We start from the raw sequence: 16,534 nt of genomic DNA on the forward strand, positions 1-16,534 counted from the left end.
TTCTCTCTCTGTCAGATAAATAAAATCTTAAAAAACAAAAAAACCACCAACTCTAAGTATTTTAAAGAAATGAAGAGGTTAAAATAGTCTTATATTTACTTATATATTTATCATTTCTCATGCTCTTCAGTGCTTCCTGAAGGACTGAGTTTCCATTTGGTGTCATTTTCTTTCAACCTGAAAAACATTATGGTCATCTGAGGATAAATTCTCTTAATTCTTTTATCTAAGATGTCATTACTTCACCTTCATTTTTGAAGGATACTTTTGTTGGATACAGAATTCAAGGTCAGAGGGTTTTGTTTTGTTTTTCCATACCACTTTAAGGATACTGATCTTTCTTCTGGCCTCCATAGTTTCTGATAGTAAGTCACCAATCATTAGAATTGTTTTTATCACATATTATGTGTTGTTTTTTCGCCTGGCTTTCCAGATTTTATTTTTATCTTTAGGTTCTAGCAGCTTCTCTAGGATGTGTTTTCTTTACACTTAACCTGCTTAGAGTTCACTGAGATTCTCAAATGAGTACATTTATATCATTTACCAAATTTTGGGAAATTTCAGCCATTATATCTTCAAATATTTTGTGTATCCCACTCTTTCCTGGCCCTCCTTTTGGGACTTCAGCTACACATATTAAGACATTTTGTTATTTTCCCACAGGTCACTGAGGTTCTCTTCCTATCTTTTCAATCATTTCTCCCTCACTTTGAATCATTTCTACTGAGCTATTTCAAATTCAATCACTCCTTCCTATGTCATTTTCATTCTGCTGGTAAACTTATCCAGGGAATTTTAAATTTCAGACATGGTATTTTTAAGTTCTAGAATTTTCTTTTGGTTTTTCTTCATAGTTTCTCTTTCTTTGCTTAGTTTTTAAAAAATCTTTATTCACTGTGAGGATATCTTTATTTCATTAAGCACCGTTATAATTATATTAATATCCTCATATGCTCATTCCAACTTCTGGGTTGGTTGTCTCTCTTCTTGAAATGGGGTCACAATTTCTTAATTTTTGACTGTCAAGTAAGTTTTTCTTATATCCTACATATCGTGAATGAAAAGTTGTGGAGAGCTTGGATTCTGTTATATTTCTCTGAAGAGTATTAATAATTTTGTTTTATCAAGTAATTAGCATGGTTGAGCTCAAACTTCAAACTAAGTCTGTGGGGCAGCAACACAAATAAAAGCTCAGTTCTCTTGTCTTTACTTGAAGCATTAGGAGTTTGTGCCAAATATGCATGGTTCAGGGGTCAGTCAGAGATTTGGGCAGAATTTATTCACAGAATTTGGATTACCCCCTCTTTGAGTCTCTCTTTTCTGGGATTCTCCTCTCACTTTCCAAGTGGCTGTGGTTGCCCTGCACTCAGTCCTATGGTTTTCCATCTCAAAAAGACTGCATGTTTTCTATCAAATTACACCCCCCACCCCACAACACCAACTTCAGCATGTCCTCAGGCTTAAAGCTGTGATCTAACCTCCTACATTTCCTTCTTCCAAGTTTCAACTCTTTCACATAATCTGCTTTTGTTCACTCTCCAGTACCTTCAGGTCATTGGTTATATGTGCGTGGTTTTGTCCAGAGTTTATAACTATTTATTGTGGGAGGGTCAGGATCAGTAGGACTCTACTTGGCCATACCCCAGTAATGAACTTTCATTACAACAAAATAAAATTAATTCAGGAAAATGAAAAAATCATTTAGAAAAACATAAACTTACTCTTAAACTGACAATCCTGAATCACTGTCCACATAATGATAGTGATATTATGCATTTCCCAACATATGTATTTGTGTATACAAACATTATCTTCACATTAGAGAAATATCTCAGAAACATTTTAAGATACTTTTTAAATTTACTTCAACAATAATTTAAATCAGTGTTTTTCAAAGTGTGGTCCCCAGACCAGCAGCTTCAGCATCTCTTGGTAAGTTATTAAAAATGCAAAATCTCACTTCCATGCCCTGACCTACTGTAGCAGAAACTCTGCGTAGGGCCCATTTCTAAAGTCTTTGTTTTAACAAACCCTCCAGGCAATTTTGATACATGCTGTCATTGATTTGGACTCACCTCTGTAAATCTATTTTCTTTCATCCTTTGCCTCCAATGATCTTTTAGATATCACTTCCTCATTTATTGATGCTAACTTTTAATTCCTTTCTTACTCTACAGGATGGCTTGCAGCATTCATTTCTATTACTCAGGCATACTGTGCCAGGTATGGACTATTATGGGTTCTCCAAGTGGTATGGGAAATTAAACATAGCCATAACATGCAACTGTTTTATCCTTCTGAAAAGTGCAGATTTTCCACAGCTCCGGACAGTGAGGATTCATTCTGTGCATAGTACCAGACTTCCACCTGGTTATAAGTTACTGATGGAAAATGGCTTTCACATTGCATTTTCCTTCTCTGGGAGTAAATAAGTTACCTGGAAATGAGGTTCTAACATCCTTGAGTTGATTTTTCAATGCATGTATGCACACATACATACACACACACACACACACACACACACACACACACACTTCCATCCTCAATACTTACATCTGTTAATTCTCTGAAATGAGGAAATCAGGAAGGCAAGGAACTTGAATGGGAGGTATTTGGAAAGATGGCACTTAATCACATATTTGTTGAGGGTCCATCATTATGCTAGACTAGAATAGAGGTGAAATATTTATTGAGCAGAATTGACCACAAAGAAAAGTCAATTGCTTATTGACCCATATGTTTATTCTGAAGAACAAATGAGGTAATGTAATGAATGTGCTATGAAAATGTAAAAGATGACATGCATGCCAAATATTATTACCTCATATAACAAAACCGTTTTTGTCCTTATGTCACTGTTTTTAGTGTAACAATTGAAAAACAATTCAGTTGTATTTTTTAATCTATTACTTATGAGTATAAAATAATGATAGTAAATAGGTATGCAGTGGAAAACAGGTCTCATGTGCAAACCCAAACTGAATCACAATATCTTCTGGAATGCATACTTAAGAGTGACTCTGAGGCCAAGTCAAGGTTCACTCAGAAAAAGTGCAGTGATCCATTAACAATACCTGCTATTGAGCAAGAACAGGAAGTAGCGGCATTTGCTGCAATACATTTGAAACCCCAGATTGCGGTGTTTGTCTATAAGTGCTCTGAATATGTGATAAAATGGAGTGACTGTTCAGAAAATCACGTTTGTCCACCTGCAATCACAACTTATCTCCAGTCTTTTAAAAATATGGCATATAGAAGAAACATGGCACTAAATTATAGTTGCAATTATTTTTTAAAAAATGTGTGCTTGATAGGAAAAGTTTTTGTGAATTCAGTATCAAGTTTAATACCATATCCTCAGATTCATCACCCTTCATAATAGGCATAGACACTTTTACTTCATCAAACAACACCATAGAGTGAGCTCAGTGAAAATTTTAATCAGTGTTGATGTATGCATATTAAAAAGATTTTAATTGTGAAAATAACACATGTACATTATTTAAAAATTCAAACAGTATATATCATAAAAAGGTCTCCCTCCCATCCTAGCCCCCATTCCTGTATTCCTCTGCTCATGACAACCACTATAAAACTACTTCTGTATTTTTTCAAACCAAGTCTATTCACATACAAATATATACATACGTACATACATACATACATAGAGACAGGCAAACATACGATTTTGTACATAAGTGGGGACATACTATACACACAGTTCAGCAACCTGCTTTTTTCGCTTAACAATTTTATTCACTTAACAATTCACAGGTGCTGGTAGGGAATGATGTCCCTATCCTCAGCTGCTTTCTTTGATTTTTTTTTCTTAATTTTGTGTTAATATTTTTTTACATAAATAACTTTTAGAAAGTTTGCAGCTGATGTAGAAGCTAACAAAGACATTAAGAAAGAGTTAGGTGATAATATCAAAGATGAGGCTCATACCAGTGGCCAGACACACTTATACATGGAAATTAACAGATATTCAAACTCAATTCTCATATGTGGAGCTTAAGTACACACACTCAAGCAACTCAGGAATTGTCAGCATATGTAATTTGTTTCTCCATTGCTCTGATTATTCAGCCCATTAACGATTTTTAAAGCTTTAGATTTTGGTCTGAATATATAAATAATTAATAATTGAGTATTTTTAAGACAATATTTTAATAAAAGGTTGGTATCATCCATTGCTTCTATGTAAGATTCACCTTCAAATTCTCTCATGTGTAATTAGGTGTGACTTCTTATTAAAGGCTTTCTAACACCCTTAAAATTCAGAATCCTACTAAGGTTAAATAAAAAATTTAGTTGAGTTAAAAGATTTTCCACATTCATTTCACTCATGAGATTTTTCTTCTGAATGAGTTTTCACATGTTTGGTAAGGGATGCATTTTGTTTGAAAGCTTTCCCGCATTCATTACATTTATAGGGCTTCTCGCCAGTGTGGGATCGCTGATGTATAACAAGTTGTGACTTCACATTGAAAGCCTTTCCACATTCGTTACATTCAAAAGGTTTCTCCCCAGTATGAGTTCTCTGATGTACAATGAGGTGTGACTTTTGGCTAAAAGCTTTTCCACATTCATTACATTCATAGGGTTTCTCCCCAGTATGAACTCTCTGATGTTGAGTAAGCCCTTCAATTTGTTTGAAGGCCTTCCCACATTGATTACATTCAAAAGGACTTTCACCTGTATGAGTTCTCATGTGGTAAGTAAGAGATGAGCTATGTCCAAATGCTTTTCCACATTCATTACATTTATAGGGCTTCTCCTTAGTATGAGTTCTTTGATGTATAATGAGGTGTGACTTCTTGCTGAAAGCTTTTCCACATTCATTACATTCAAAGGGTTTCTCCCCTGTATGAATTCTCATATGTTTAGTAAGGGATGAGCTATACTTAAAAGCCTTTCCACATTCATTACATTCATAGGGTATTTCACCTGTGTGAGTTCTCACATGTTCAGTAAGAGATGAGTTATACCGAAAGGATTTTCCACATTCCTTACATTCATAGGGCTTCTCTCCTGTATGAGATCTCACATGTTGAATAAGGTTTGAGCTGTGTCTAAAAGTTTTCCCACAATCAGTACATTTATAGGGCTTTTCCCCAGTATGAACTCTCAGATGGTCGGTGAGGGCATGTTTATGACTGTGGGCTTTGCCACACTGAATACATTCATATGGTTTTTCTCCAGTGTGAGTTCTTTGATGTACAACGAGGTGTGACTTTTGGCTAAAGGCTATTCCACATTCATTACATTCATATGGTTTCTCTCCAGTATGAATTCTCTGATGGTCAATGAGTCCTTGTTTATGGCTGAGAACCTTCCCACATTGATTACATTCATAGGGCTTTGCTTTAGCTTGAGTTTTGTCACACTTAGTAGGAGATGAGCTGGATGATTTTTCATGTCCAGTTTTAATTTTGTCCTGTTTAGTATCAGATGAGCTATTCTGAGCTAATTTCTCATGCTTCTTGCTGGTTTGAGTTTTGTCACACTTATTAGATAAGCTATGGTTGGGTAATTTTTGTTTCTTTCCAGTTTGATTTTTGTCTTTCTTTGTATCAGGTAAGCTACGGCTGAATGATTTCTTGTGCTCTTTAGCTACACTAGGTTTCTTTTTTGCATACTTTCTTATATGACCAGGTAACTCTGAATTCTGTTTCAAACTCTTTCCATGTGAATCAAATTTAAGCTTTTTTTTTGAAGGAACATGTTTTGTACTCACAATTTTTTCCCCCAGTGAACTACATTCATGGCCTTTCTTCTTAGTCAGACTTTTTTTCTTGAATGTAACTTCCTTAAGGAGTTTGTTTTGAGATTCCTGGTCATTCCCGAGCTGGGCATTACCTTGCTGGAGTTCGTCTAAAATGGAATTCAATAAGACATTCTTGTGAATCTTTGCCCTTTCATATTTTGGAATACAACTTATAAAAGAAATGGCCTATTGTGGGGCTGAATCTTTATTCAAGCCTAGTATCCCAAAGTGAGTGAAATACCAAGTGGAAATGTCCCTAAGCTCTTGGGCTTGAGGGGAAAGTGCTGTAGAGTAAAAACAAGAAAAGTTAATTGATAACATTAATTAGACAAAACTTTGCCTGTTTATAAATATGACCTTGCAACCTGGGATGGAAGATGAAATAAACCACAAGGAGCAGTGACTAGGTAATATATGAAGTTAAAAGACCTTGTGATTGTAGTTGATATTTTTTGAGGTTTTCCTCACCCCAAGCTTCCCAGCTTTGATAACAGCCAATCCATCCATAGTATTTGGCTCCCACAGCCTGTACTATATTAATTCAACTCTCCATGGTCACAGTTGGAGACACATCTGGCTCAAGCCACGGTGTCTAATAAGAGTCTTCCTCCTAGAAATTTAGACTCCAGTTAGTCTCCACTGGGTTTTGCAATGATATAAGACAAGAAATAGTAAAGTCATACCTTCCCTGTATAAACAGAAGGTTCATCAGTACAAACTTCATACCTTCCCTGTGTAAACAGAAGGTTTATCAGTACAACTTCCCTGTGGATATGAAGCACATATCCACAGGGAAGAAGAGATGTAAGATCACGTGTCCTCAAAGAGACCATTTACATAATCCCAATTCCTGATGGCTTCCCATTCCTAGTTCTAGTCCCTGGTAGGGTCTGGCTGAAGTATCTGCCTTTAGGTTACGAGAGATAAACGTAAGTCCTTACAATAAATTCCTCTATTTACTTAGGCTAGCTCAATTATTGTTGAGTTCTTTGTTATTTGTTATTGCACTCCAAAGAGCCAAAATAGAGAAAATAAGGTAAGTCCACCAAGAAATACTGAACAGCTTATAGGCGACTAAGGGAATAAGCAGGAAAGGGTGGTACACTGCTACCACCAATGATCAACATAATAATGACATTCCTGTACTAAACAAAAAACCCTCAAAAACAAACAAACAAAAACCCAAAATAACAACCCTGCAGTTTCTCTGAGTTTCCTGATGCTGTTATCATGATAAAGTAGTGCCATGATAGTAATGAAATTAGCAAACAAACTTTATAGCATTTGGATTTACAATATACACATGTGCTTGTTTTCCAACAGTTTGCTATGGAGCATACCTTTGTTTCTGCCAGGTCACTCTACTAATTACCAATTATACATCTTAAGCTTATTCCCGGCTTTAAGTGATTGCTCACATCCTTCCCTCCACACATTATACAATGACATATTTTAAGATCTCTTCCCAGTGTGTGTGTTCCTTCTCTGAGACCACCACCCACACTGACAAATGGAGGTAACCATGTTTGAACCATATGATCCAACCCCTGGCTGAAAACAATTGACTGGACAGTGGTAAACATAGGGCCCCAGCTAGACCAATAATATTCTCTCTCCTAAGAATTTAGAATTGAAATCCAAAGACTTCTTTCAGCTAGGTATGGATACTACATGTGTAAAAATCCAAAAACTTACGAGCTGAGACTACCGCTTTGAGGTGACTTTTTTCAGTTAGGTGCGTGGAAAAGCAGAAAAATCCTTAGGGTGGGAATTAAACAGACACAAAGAGAAAAGCAGATATGAGTCTCCAAGAAAGAAAGAGATAGAAATTGAACAGCTGCCTTGGTTGTAAAGGAACATTACATAGATAAAGTGAAAGCTGGGATCAAACAGAAAAGACTTATGTTATTTGAATATAAGCCAGGAAGTACTATTCCTTTCATCGAGGACTCTTAAGAGATTAGTTCCTATAGAGAAAAAGATCAATTTTTGTAGGTATAGATACAGTACGGAGAAGCAGAGTGGCCAGCTGCTTTTTCATTTTGGAAATTTTAAGTGATACAAGCATTTTGGGGGAAAGACTATAACAAGAGCATGACAAAGGCAGCATCTTCCAATGCCCAAGGATGCTGGAGGATAGAGGCAAATCTCTTTCTGGGAAGAAAGGGATCAAAACTCAAAACTACACCTCTTGACGTGTAACATTATAGGAACCCCTTATGATGATGGAAATTGGCCAACAGGAAAAGATATAAAGCACTAGGAGAGAAATTTACCATGAAGGCAAAAAGGAAAAGAACCTGAACTAGTGCGATGGTATAATAATAAGGTAATACTAGGAGAGAGTTGGGTCTGACAGAGCATGTAATTAAGGCTGGAAGCTTGTCCTGAATCTGAGACAGTCACTAAACTATGAATTTTAAGCTAAAATGACTGTAAGTTCAGAAACTAAAGTATATAGTTCACTAGACTCAGCAAATCATTGGAGGGAACAGAACAGTCTTTCCTTGAAGAAACTCCAAGTACTATATAAGAGCCTGAACCAAGAAGAAAGTCACTGTAGCAATGATAAAGATGTACCAGATGACTCAGGACTAGTTTTTAGTTGTAACACCAAGTATCAGAGAGAAAAGTAAACATAGCCAAAATTGAAGCCACTAATGGATGAATCAAAACCCACGAGGTCTCCTCATTTGTCATTTGAAGGACTAGTTCCTCTGGTTTCAGGAAATTCATGGAGTCTTGGAAAATTCAGAGGACACTTAAAAATATATTGTAAACGTTCTGCTATTTGGGGGACTACAGTGATATAAATAATAATTGAATATTTTAATGTTTGGTGGCAACATCTAAGATGAATTGTAAAAAATAATAATAATAATAAATGGATCCAACAAATCAGCCTAAGAATTGGAGCAATTTAGGTCTGAGATAACATCCACCTGATTTGGGTGATGTCTGTGAGAACTGAAGAAAACAAACAAACAAAGCAGGAACTGAGGAGAGGACAGTAAAAGAGAAGGCAGAGAGCAGAGATTCAGAGGAACTCCATAGCAGACAGGCCTAAAATCAAAGCAGACCCTGATAAAAACAGGGAAGGTGAAAGGAAGCTCTGATTTGGAAAGGAGGACAGAAAAACAAAGCTCTCCATTTCTGACACTGAGACTGAGTTTTTCTGTAAGCAGGTAAATTATGAGTGCAACATGAAGAAATTATCTGGACAAGAAAAATTTACCTTAAAAGTCACCGGTATAGAATAAATAGCTTGATTCTTTTGAGGTAAATACAACAGAAAAAGAAAGAAAGAAAGAACAGATAGTAGAAGACAAAACCTTAGGGACTCTTCAGCAAAGTGAGAAGGAAGAGAATCTGGCAAAGTAAATGTAAAGAAGCACTTAGAGGACCAGATTCAAGTGGTATAATTCAAGGTAGATATGCAAGAATTTCATGCTGACCAAAACTATTAAAATATGCACTGGAAGGTAAGCAGTGGTTACTTTAAAGCCAGAAATTTACATATAGGCATGAATTCTGTGGGATTTGACCGCATAGGTTAATGAGTGAATGGAAATAACGATGCACTATAGAGCACAGGCTTAGAGCATCTCACAGTGAAAAGAAGGGAAATGGAAAGTAAGTAAAGGCGGCGCTGCATCATGCCACGCGATGTGGAAAGAGGATGTGGCTCTAAGAAGGTTTGAACGCATGAGGAGAGAAATGTGATACCACGGAGTCCCAGAGTTTGAGTGGATGAGGGGAAAACACTCAGGATATTGGGGGAAAAGAAGATAATAAAAAACAGCACTGCTTTAAATAAGGCAAGCAGTAATGGGATTCTGAGAACAGCTAAGAGGGGTTACTACCCCTTCCGGAAGCTGAGAGATGGAGAGCATGGATGAGGAAAGACAACAAGGAAGGGTCAGTTAGGCACCTGAGGGGCTGGTGCCAGAGGTTCAGAGCTCTGGTTTTCACCTTTTTTCCTATCACAATACACATGGTGTGGCAGACTGTATTATTGTTCCCTGTGGAAAGATTGTACCTCCCCGACCCACTGCATGGCCGCTTGAATCCTCCCTGTGGAAGGATTATACATTCCTACCCTGTTGAACTAAGGAGTAGTGAGGTGATCTGCTCTAATCAATTAACCAATAAAATGTGAGCAGAAAGAGTTATCTACCACTTCCAATCAGTAATGTTAAGAGTGGTTCTACTAATTCTTCTTTCCTTCTGCCATGAGACCAGAATTTGCCAAATAGGGACTGCTCTTTCAATGGACCTACATTGGGCTACAGCATGAGCAAGAAACAAATCTTTCTTGTTGGAAGCCACTAAGATTTAGGGGTCATTCTTAATGGAGCGTAACTTAGCCTAAGCTAACTGATACAAGCGGTATAAGCCAACTCCCATGAGTAACGCTGGCTTACAACTACAGTGAACCTCCTCATATGAGATGCTCACACATGAAGAGTTTCACAGACAGAAGAGAGACTAGAATCTCTAAGGTTAGAGAATCTTTGTAGTTTGAACTCCTCCTCCCCCAGGAGATTCTGATATTTTTCAACTGCTACTCCTGGTTAAGAAAAAAGGGTCTGGGATCTTTAAGAAGATTTTTAAAATAAATTACTCATTGAAGAATTCCAAAGTTACCACAAAAAAAAAAAACCAGAAACTTACTTCTATTGGTTCCTATTTGCTTGGGTCTTGCTAGTTCACTGGGACCATCTTGTTTGGGTCTTTTGCCCTTTCCCAACCATGGCTCTTCTCCTTTTTGCAACTTGGAGATCATGTCTGGTTTGGGAGCTTGATACCCTGCTCATGAGAAATGGCAGAAGTTGAGTGTTAGGAAAACAAACATCCCAGAAATTAAGCGCTAATATTTGGACTTCAGAGCCTTGAGAGGATAAAGAATATATGGCTTCGAAGGAGAAAGAGAGAAAGAGAGAGAGGAAGGAAGGAAGGAAGGAAGGAAGGAAGGAAGGAAGGAAGGAAAAAAGAGAAGAAGGGAGGGAGGGAGGGAGGGAGGGAGGGAGGGAGGAAGAAAGAAAGAAAAAAAGAAAGAAAGAAGAAAGAAAGAAAGAAAGAAAGAAAGAAAGAAAGAAAGAAAGAAAGAAAGGGGCAGAGAAAGGAAGGGGGGGAAGGATAGAGGAAGGGAGGGAGGGAGAGAGGAAGGAAGAAAGAAGGAAAGAAGAAAGAAGGAAAGAAAAATAGAAAGAATATATGGCTTCTGAAATTTCACAATGTGGCTGCCCATGTACCCGGTCTAAGTAGACCTTCCATTTTGGAGACAGGGGCATAAGTATCCTGCCTCATACCCAGAGGGATTCAAACTCTTTGATTCATAATAACCAAGGCCAAACTTATCAAGAACTTCAGAGAGAAGGTATCAGAGTGGACACATTTCGAATTATGAAAGAATTGTCCTTACCCATCGAGGCAAGGTTGCTGTAGTTCTCCAGCATCACATCCTTATACAGGCTCCTCTGAGCAGGATCTAGTTGCTCCCATTCCTTCTCGGTAAAGGCCATAGTCACATCTTGGAATGTTACCGATCCCTGTAATAGCAATATTCCTATTCAGTCTAATGTTATGCATATTAATGGGTGATTTGGACAAGATAATAATGATTTGTTCTTACCTCAACCATTCAATGTCGATCATGATGTTATATAGGATACTAATTCTTTACCCAATTCTGCATTTTTGAGAGACAAAAATCATATTAAGAAATGTCCTTGTTATGGACTAAATGTCTGTGTATCCCCAAAATTAATATGTTGATACCCTACCCTCCAATGTGATGCCATTAGAAGATAGGGCCTGTGGGAAGTTATGAGAATTGGATGAATGCATGCGAGTGGAGTCTCCATGAATGGGATTAATACCGTTATAAGAGTCATAAGACCACTTGCTTCCTCTCTGTTCTCTCTGCCAAGTGAGGATACAAACAAGAATCTGCAACCTGGCAGAAGGTCTCACCAGATCCCAACCATGTTGGCACCCTGATCTTGGGACTTCTAGACTCCAGAACTGTCAAAAATAAATTTGTTGTTTATAAGCTACCCAGTCAATAGTACTTTGTTGTAGCAGCCCAAAGTAACAGTCCCATTTGCAAATTTGTTTATTCGAGAGGATAAAAAAAAATCATACAATTATCAGAGAGAAAGAAAATTACCAAAACCAAACAGAATCAGTCTAACAAAAGACTATGGAATAGAGTTCTGAGGTAGAAGAATTGAGACCTTTGATTTTTATAACCAGTCAACAGATCATTTATGTTTGGAAGCAAAAATAATGTATTTTAGGCATGTAAGGATGCAGAAAGTATATTACCTATGTACTTTAGAAATAGAAGAAAGGGGACAGGGACAGAGGAGGAGAAGAAAAGGAGTGACTTTGAAAAGAAGGAAAAGGGAATCAGAATAAAGATTTCAAGATTGGGAAAGATGTAATATATAAGAAAGAGCTATGAATAATAAAACCAGTCAAATGTCTAGTTACAGCCAAGTAACTTGATAACGTTCTTGTACAACTGTTATAAAAGTATCCTCAAAATCAAGAGGTGTGATATAAGAAAAATAAGCAGGAATACAACTGGTAGGGGTGGGGGATGGGGGAAAAATTAAAGCATGTTGAAGATTCTCCTCTTATTAGGCAGGTGAGAGGAGGATGACACAGCTACTGGAGAATTTTGTCACCAATGAGTACACGTTCAAACATATTTGTTTCACATTGAAAAATGGCCCCTTATCTCCACAAGCCACCAATCAATTAGCTGCATATGTCACCAGTCTGTAACCTCATAGACCTCCAGTCACTGATTTCTAATAAGCCCCATCATTGATTGCCACTGGCCTCCCAATCACTAATGTAATTCCAAAATGACTGATCCCAACAACTTCCCAATCACTAACAGCAACAGATCTCCACAATCGCTTCCCAGTCACTCCAATCACATAATCCCAGGGGTCCCTCAACTACCCACGGAACACATCAATATCTCTGATACGACCCCAAATCCGTATCCTATCAATCCCCAATCACTGACAGCAACAGCAGCCTTTACAGAAACCCTAATCAGTGCCAGCAAACTATGCCTTCAACCTCTTTGGCCATTCTCTTCACCTGCTCCCTTTATCTGAAATCTGCCTGTCTCCTGAGAATCCTGCCCCTTACAATGCTCCCTGGTAGAGGCTGTTTGTTTCGGCCCAACCATGACTCATGTACTTCACGGCCTGAAGAGGAGGTAAATGATAACTTTCAATGATTTTTCGCACACCCCTCAAAATCCCATATCATGAGACTTTAAACCATTAACCCCCTGGTTCAGGGATTCACTAGACAAACTGAAGGACTCAGCATATAGTTGTACCCGTAGCTATGGTTTAGTACAGCTAACGAACACACAGCAAAATCAGCTAAGGAAAAGGTGTATGGGGTAAAGTCTACAGAAACCGGGCACAAGGATCCAAGAGTCCACACAGGACATGCTTGATTCCTCCAGAAATAAGTTGTGAGAACACAAGTGAAATGTTGTTTCCCAAGGAAGAGCATTAGGGACTCAGTGGAACTCACAGGCACCCTCTTCCTGGAACACACAAAGATCTGAGATTCCCAGAAGGAAATCAGGAGCTTGGCACAGACCGCATTGCTTACATAGTTTAGGCATAGTGAGCCACTTTGATCATTTCTGGTAATGATGGGAAGCCTCCTGAAGTCTAAGTTCTCAGACATCAGCCAAAGGTCAACCTTGCAAGCAGACTTTTCTAAGGACAGCTGTTTGGGGCCACTTAGGTCAATTTCTGCACACAGTCATTCTGCCTCATTCACTGAAAACTTGAACACCATGTTTCTCTTCAGTCCAGCTCCTGCACTCTTGCTACATCAATGTAGAGGAGCCATTCCACAGCCTGGCCTCTCTCTTTCCTGACTCCAACTATCTTTTCTCGCACCCATAATCAGCCACCTACTTATCATTCATCCATTCCTTAGACCTTGCCATATACCATGACAGCACCACTCTACTTAATACATTCTACCCTCGGACCACCATTCCCTATGCTGCCAGCCTACTTCCTCTAGTACTTCCGTGCCAATAATTCTCCAAATGCATTCAGCCCCTATAACCATTGATCCTAACCACTTCGCCACAATCTTCCATCACCACATGACCTTGCTTTTCTTCTTTGTTTAGATTCTTTGTTCTAACACCATACACACTGCATGGAAAACAGCTTTAACTTCCTTGCCCCTTTTCTTCTCCACTGTACTTACCTAGCAAAGCCTCAAACTTCATCAAACCCAACTCTCCTCTTAATCTCTGCCTGCAACCTTGCAGCTGAACATTCCAGAGAGAAAAATTAAACAACTGTGTTGCCTAGACTCACTTCAGGTTTATAACACATATCTCAAATGGGCATCCAATACTGAGAGTTTCCTATTCCTCTTTCCAAGATGGTTATTCCAAACCTTCTCCTCTTTCTCTCTGAAATCTCCAGCATCTACTCCTTTCCCACTCTCAGCTGATAAATTCATCTTATACTTTGAAAGAGAAAGTAAGTGTAAATGGACAAGAACTACCTTGCTTTGTTACCACCAATTCCAACAATCTATTTCCAAAACCCCTATCATCTGTCTCCTTTTTGTTAAAATTGAAGAAGCGTCCCTTCTCTCACCTAAGGACGTTTTCTCCACTTAACGCCCTAGATCCCATCCTCAACTGTCTTCTCAAGGAATTCACCCCCTGCAATTAACCTCTTTCTCTTTTGTACCACCCATTTTTCCCTTTCTACTCAATCATTCCTATTGACATACAAAGTTGCTTTAATATCAATTCATCTAATGAAAATGATCTCTTAATCTCATGTCCCATCCAATGTCAATTTATTTGCTCCCTTTGCCAGCAAAACTCCTGGTGTGGTCTATATTTGCTGTCTCTACTTCATTACCTCCATTCTTCCAACTCATTCCAACAGGATTTTATCCCTATCACTCCACTACAAAAACTCTCATCAGTCAAAATAACCATTGAGCTACATCTTGCCAAAGTCAAATTCTCTGCAGTCCTATGTCTGGGACTCACAAGAGCATATGACACAACTGTGACAACACAACTCATTGTCTTGAAAAGCTTTCTTCTTTATGCTTCTTTGACACCACATTTCCAGTTTTCATCATATCTCAGTGGCTACTGCTCCTCGTTCCCCTTTTTCTTTTTTCTGTCCTCTACCAAACCTCTAAATGTCACAGTGACCCAGAGCTCTGTCCCTGGTCCCTCCTTTCTTCTCTAGCTGCCTTCTCTCCCTAAGTGATCTCATCCAATTCCATGGCTTTAAACACCATCTTTATGCTGAAGCCTTTCACATATGGATTCTCTAGCCCAAACCTCTCTTAAGTTCTAGATTCGTACATTAAACAACTATCATTCCCTACTTGGACATGTAATGGGCATCTTGACGTGGCCAAAAGAGAACCACTGTCATCCACTCTGGCTCCCATTTATATCCACCAAATCTGGTTGTCTCCAACACAACCCTTTCTCCGAAAAGGCAAGCACCCTTTATCCAGTGCCTCAAGCCAAAAGTCTAGATGTAAATCTTGATTCTTCTCTTCCCTCGTCTTTCATATCAACTCATCAGTAAGTCTCAGCAGCTCATCTCCAGATGTATTCCGACTCTGATTTTTCATTTCCCTGCATTTCCCGACGCTAAACCATCACCATCTCTTGAACTATTGCGATAAACTCCTAAGGTACCTCCTCGCACCTCTGCACACACACAGGGACAATCCAGTCTCTAACCACTGCAGACACCATAATCGCTAGGCTCCCACAGATCACAAATTGCCACACACCTCCCCAGTCTCCGACACCCCACAAAGCCCCTATTTCTGATGCCCAGAGCCTTCCAGACTCTGGCTTTTCCGTGAGTGCCACAGACTCCCCTCATCGCTGTCCCCGCAGATCTCCCCAGACACGGATTTCCATAACCCGTAGCCCCCGCGGACCCCGCAGGGCCCCCACCACTGCCCCACAGATCCCCCAGAACGCCGACGACCCCTCCCCCGCCAGAAGGCCCTCCAGCATCGCCTCCAATTCCCACATCGCTGGTCTCAGAGACTACAGTCACCCTCCAATCACAGACCCCCAATTAGACCACCTCGGACCAGCAGGCCGCCCCACCCCGTCATCGCGCTCACCGCGGCGCTGCCCCCCGGCTCTGACACAGCCATCTGCGCTGGGCACCCGGCCCCTTCGGTCGTCCCCGCACTCCTCCTCCGGCCCACGCTCTCCGGCTCTGTGAGGATCCGCTCGCAGGAGGAGGCCGACATGGCGGCGGCTCGAAGCGCGGCCTCAGCCGGTCCGGAGGCTGCGATGGCGGCGCCCCTGGGTATCGCGGCCGGGCGCGGCCATCTTGACCGAGCCTCCGCCGTACAGCGGGGGTCCGTGCTCCCAGCGGGAGAGCAGGGTGGCCCGGGGGCTCAGTGGAGGGTCCTGAGAGGTGAGCTGCGAGCTCGCAGAAAGCGTGCTCAGTTCCTCACTGCACGGTGCCTCACGGTGCCCGACGCACAGAGGCTCGGCCACGCGAAGGCAGAATTTGGAGTTGCCTTTCACTGCAGCCAGCTGCCGGGAAACCCTCAATGATGATGCCCAGCGAAGACTCCATACAGCCAGGATAGTAAGAGAGATTGAGGGAGGAAGGAGAAAGAGCCCGATCGCGCAGACACCATTGTTTTATAGGGAAAGAGCACTAATCGCTCAAATTATGT

General features: G+C 39.9%; 1 protein-coding gene across 2 annotated transcripts; it reads right to left on the reverse strand.

Annotated features, from left to right (window-relative positions):
• Window positions 1–3,420: 3,420 nt before the first annotated feature.
• ZFP37 (ZFP37 zinc finger protein) lies at window positions 3,421–16,240 on the reverse strand. Of its 2 annotated transcripts, XM_040631743.1 has the most exons (5): window positions 15,965–16,094; window positions 11,406–11,462; window positions 11,196–11,322; window positions 10,445–10,579; window positions 3,421–5,877 (listed from the first exon to the last, which is right to left on the reverse strand). In XM_040631743.1, exons 2-5 carry the CDS (start codon window positions 11,412–11,414, stop codon window positions 4,343–4,345), a joined length of 1,806 nt encoding a protein of 601 aa, XP_040487677.1. In that variant the 5' UTR covers window positions 11,415–11,462; window positions 15,965–16,094; the 3' UTR covers window positions 3,421–4,342. The 2 variants fall into 2 exon arrangements, with proteins under 2 accessions (XP_040487677.1, XP_008706191.2); XM_008707969.2 differs by lacking the exon at window positions 11,406–11,462 and having other exon boundaries at window positions 15,965–16,240.
• Between the last annotated feature and the right edge of the window lie 294 nt (window positions 16,241–16,534).

The sequence above is a fragment of the Ursus maritimus genome, unplaced genomic scaffold (assembly GCF_017311325.1).
Source record: "Ursus maritimus isolate PB19 unplaced genomic scaffold, ASM1731132v1 scaffold_17, whole genome shotgun sequence".
Classification (NCBI taxonomy): domain Eukaryota; kingdom Metazoa; phylum Chordata; class Mammalia; order Carnivora; family Ursidae; genus Ursus; species Ursus maritimus.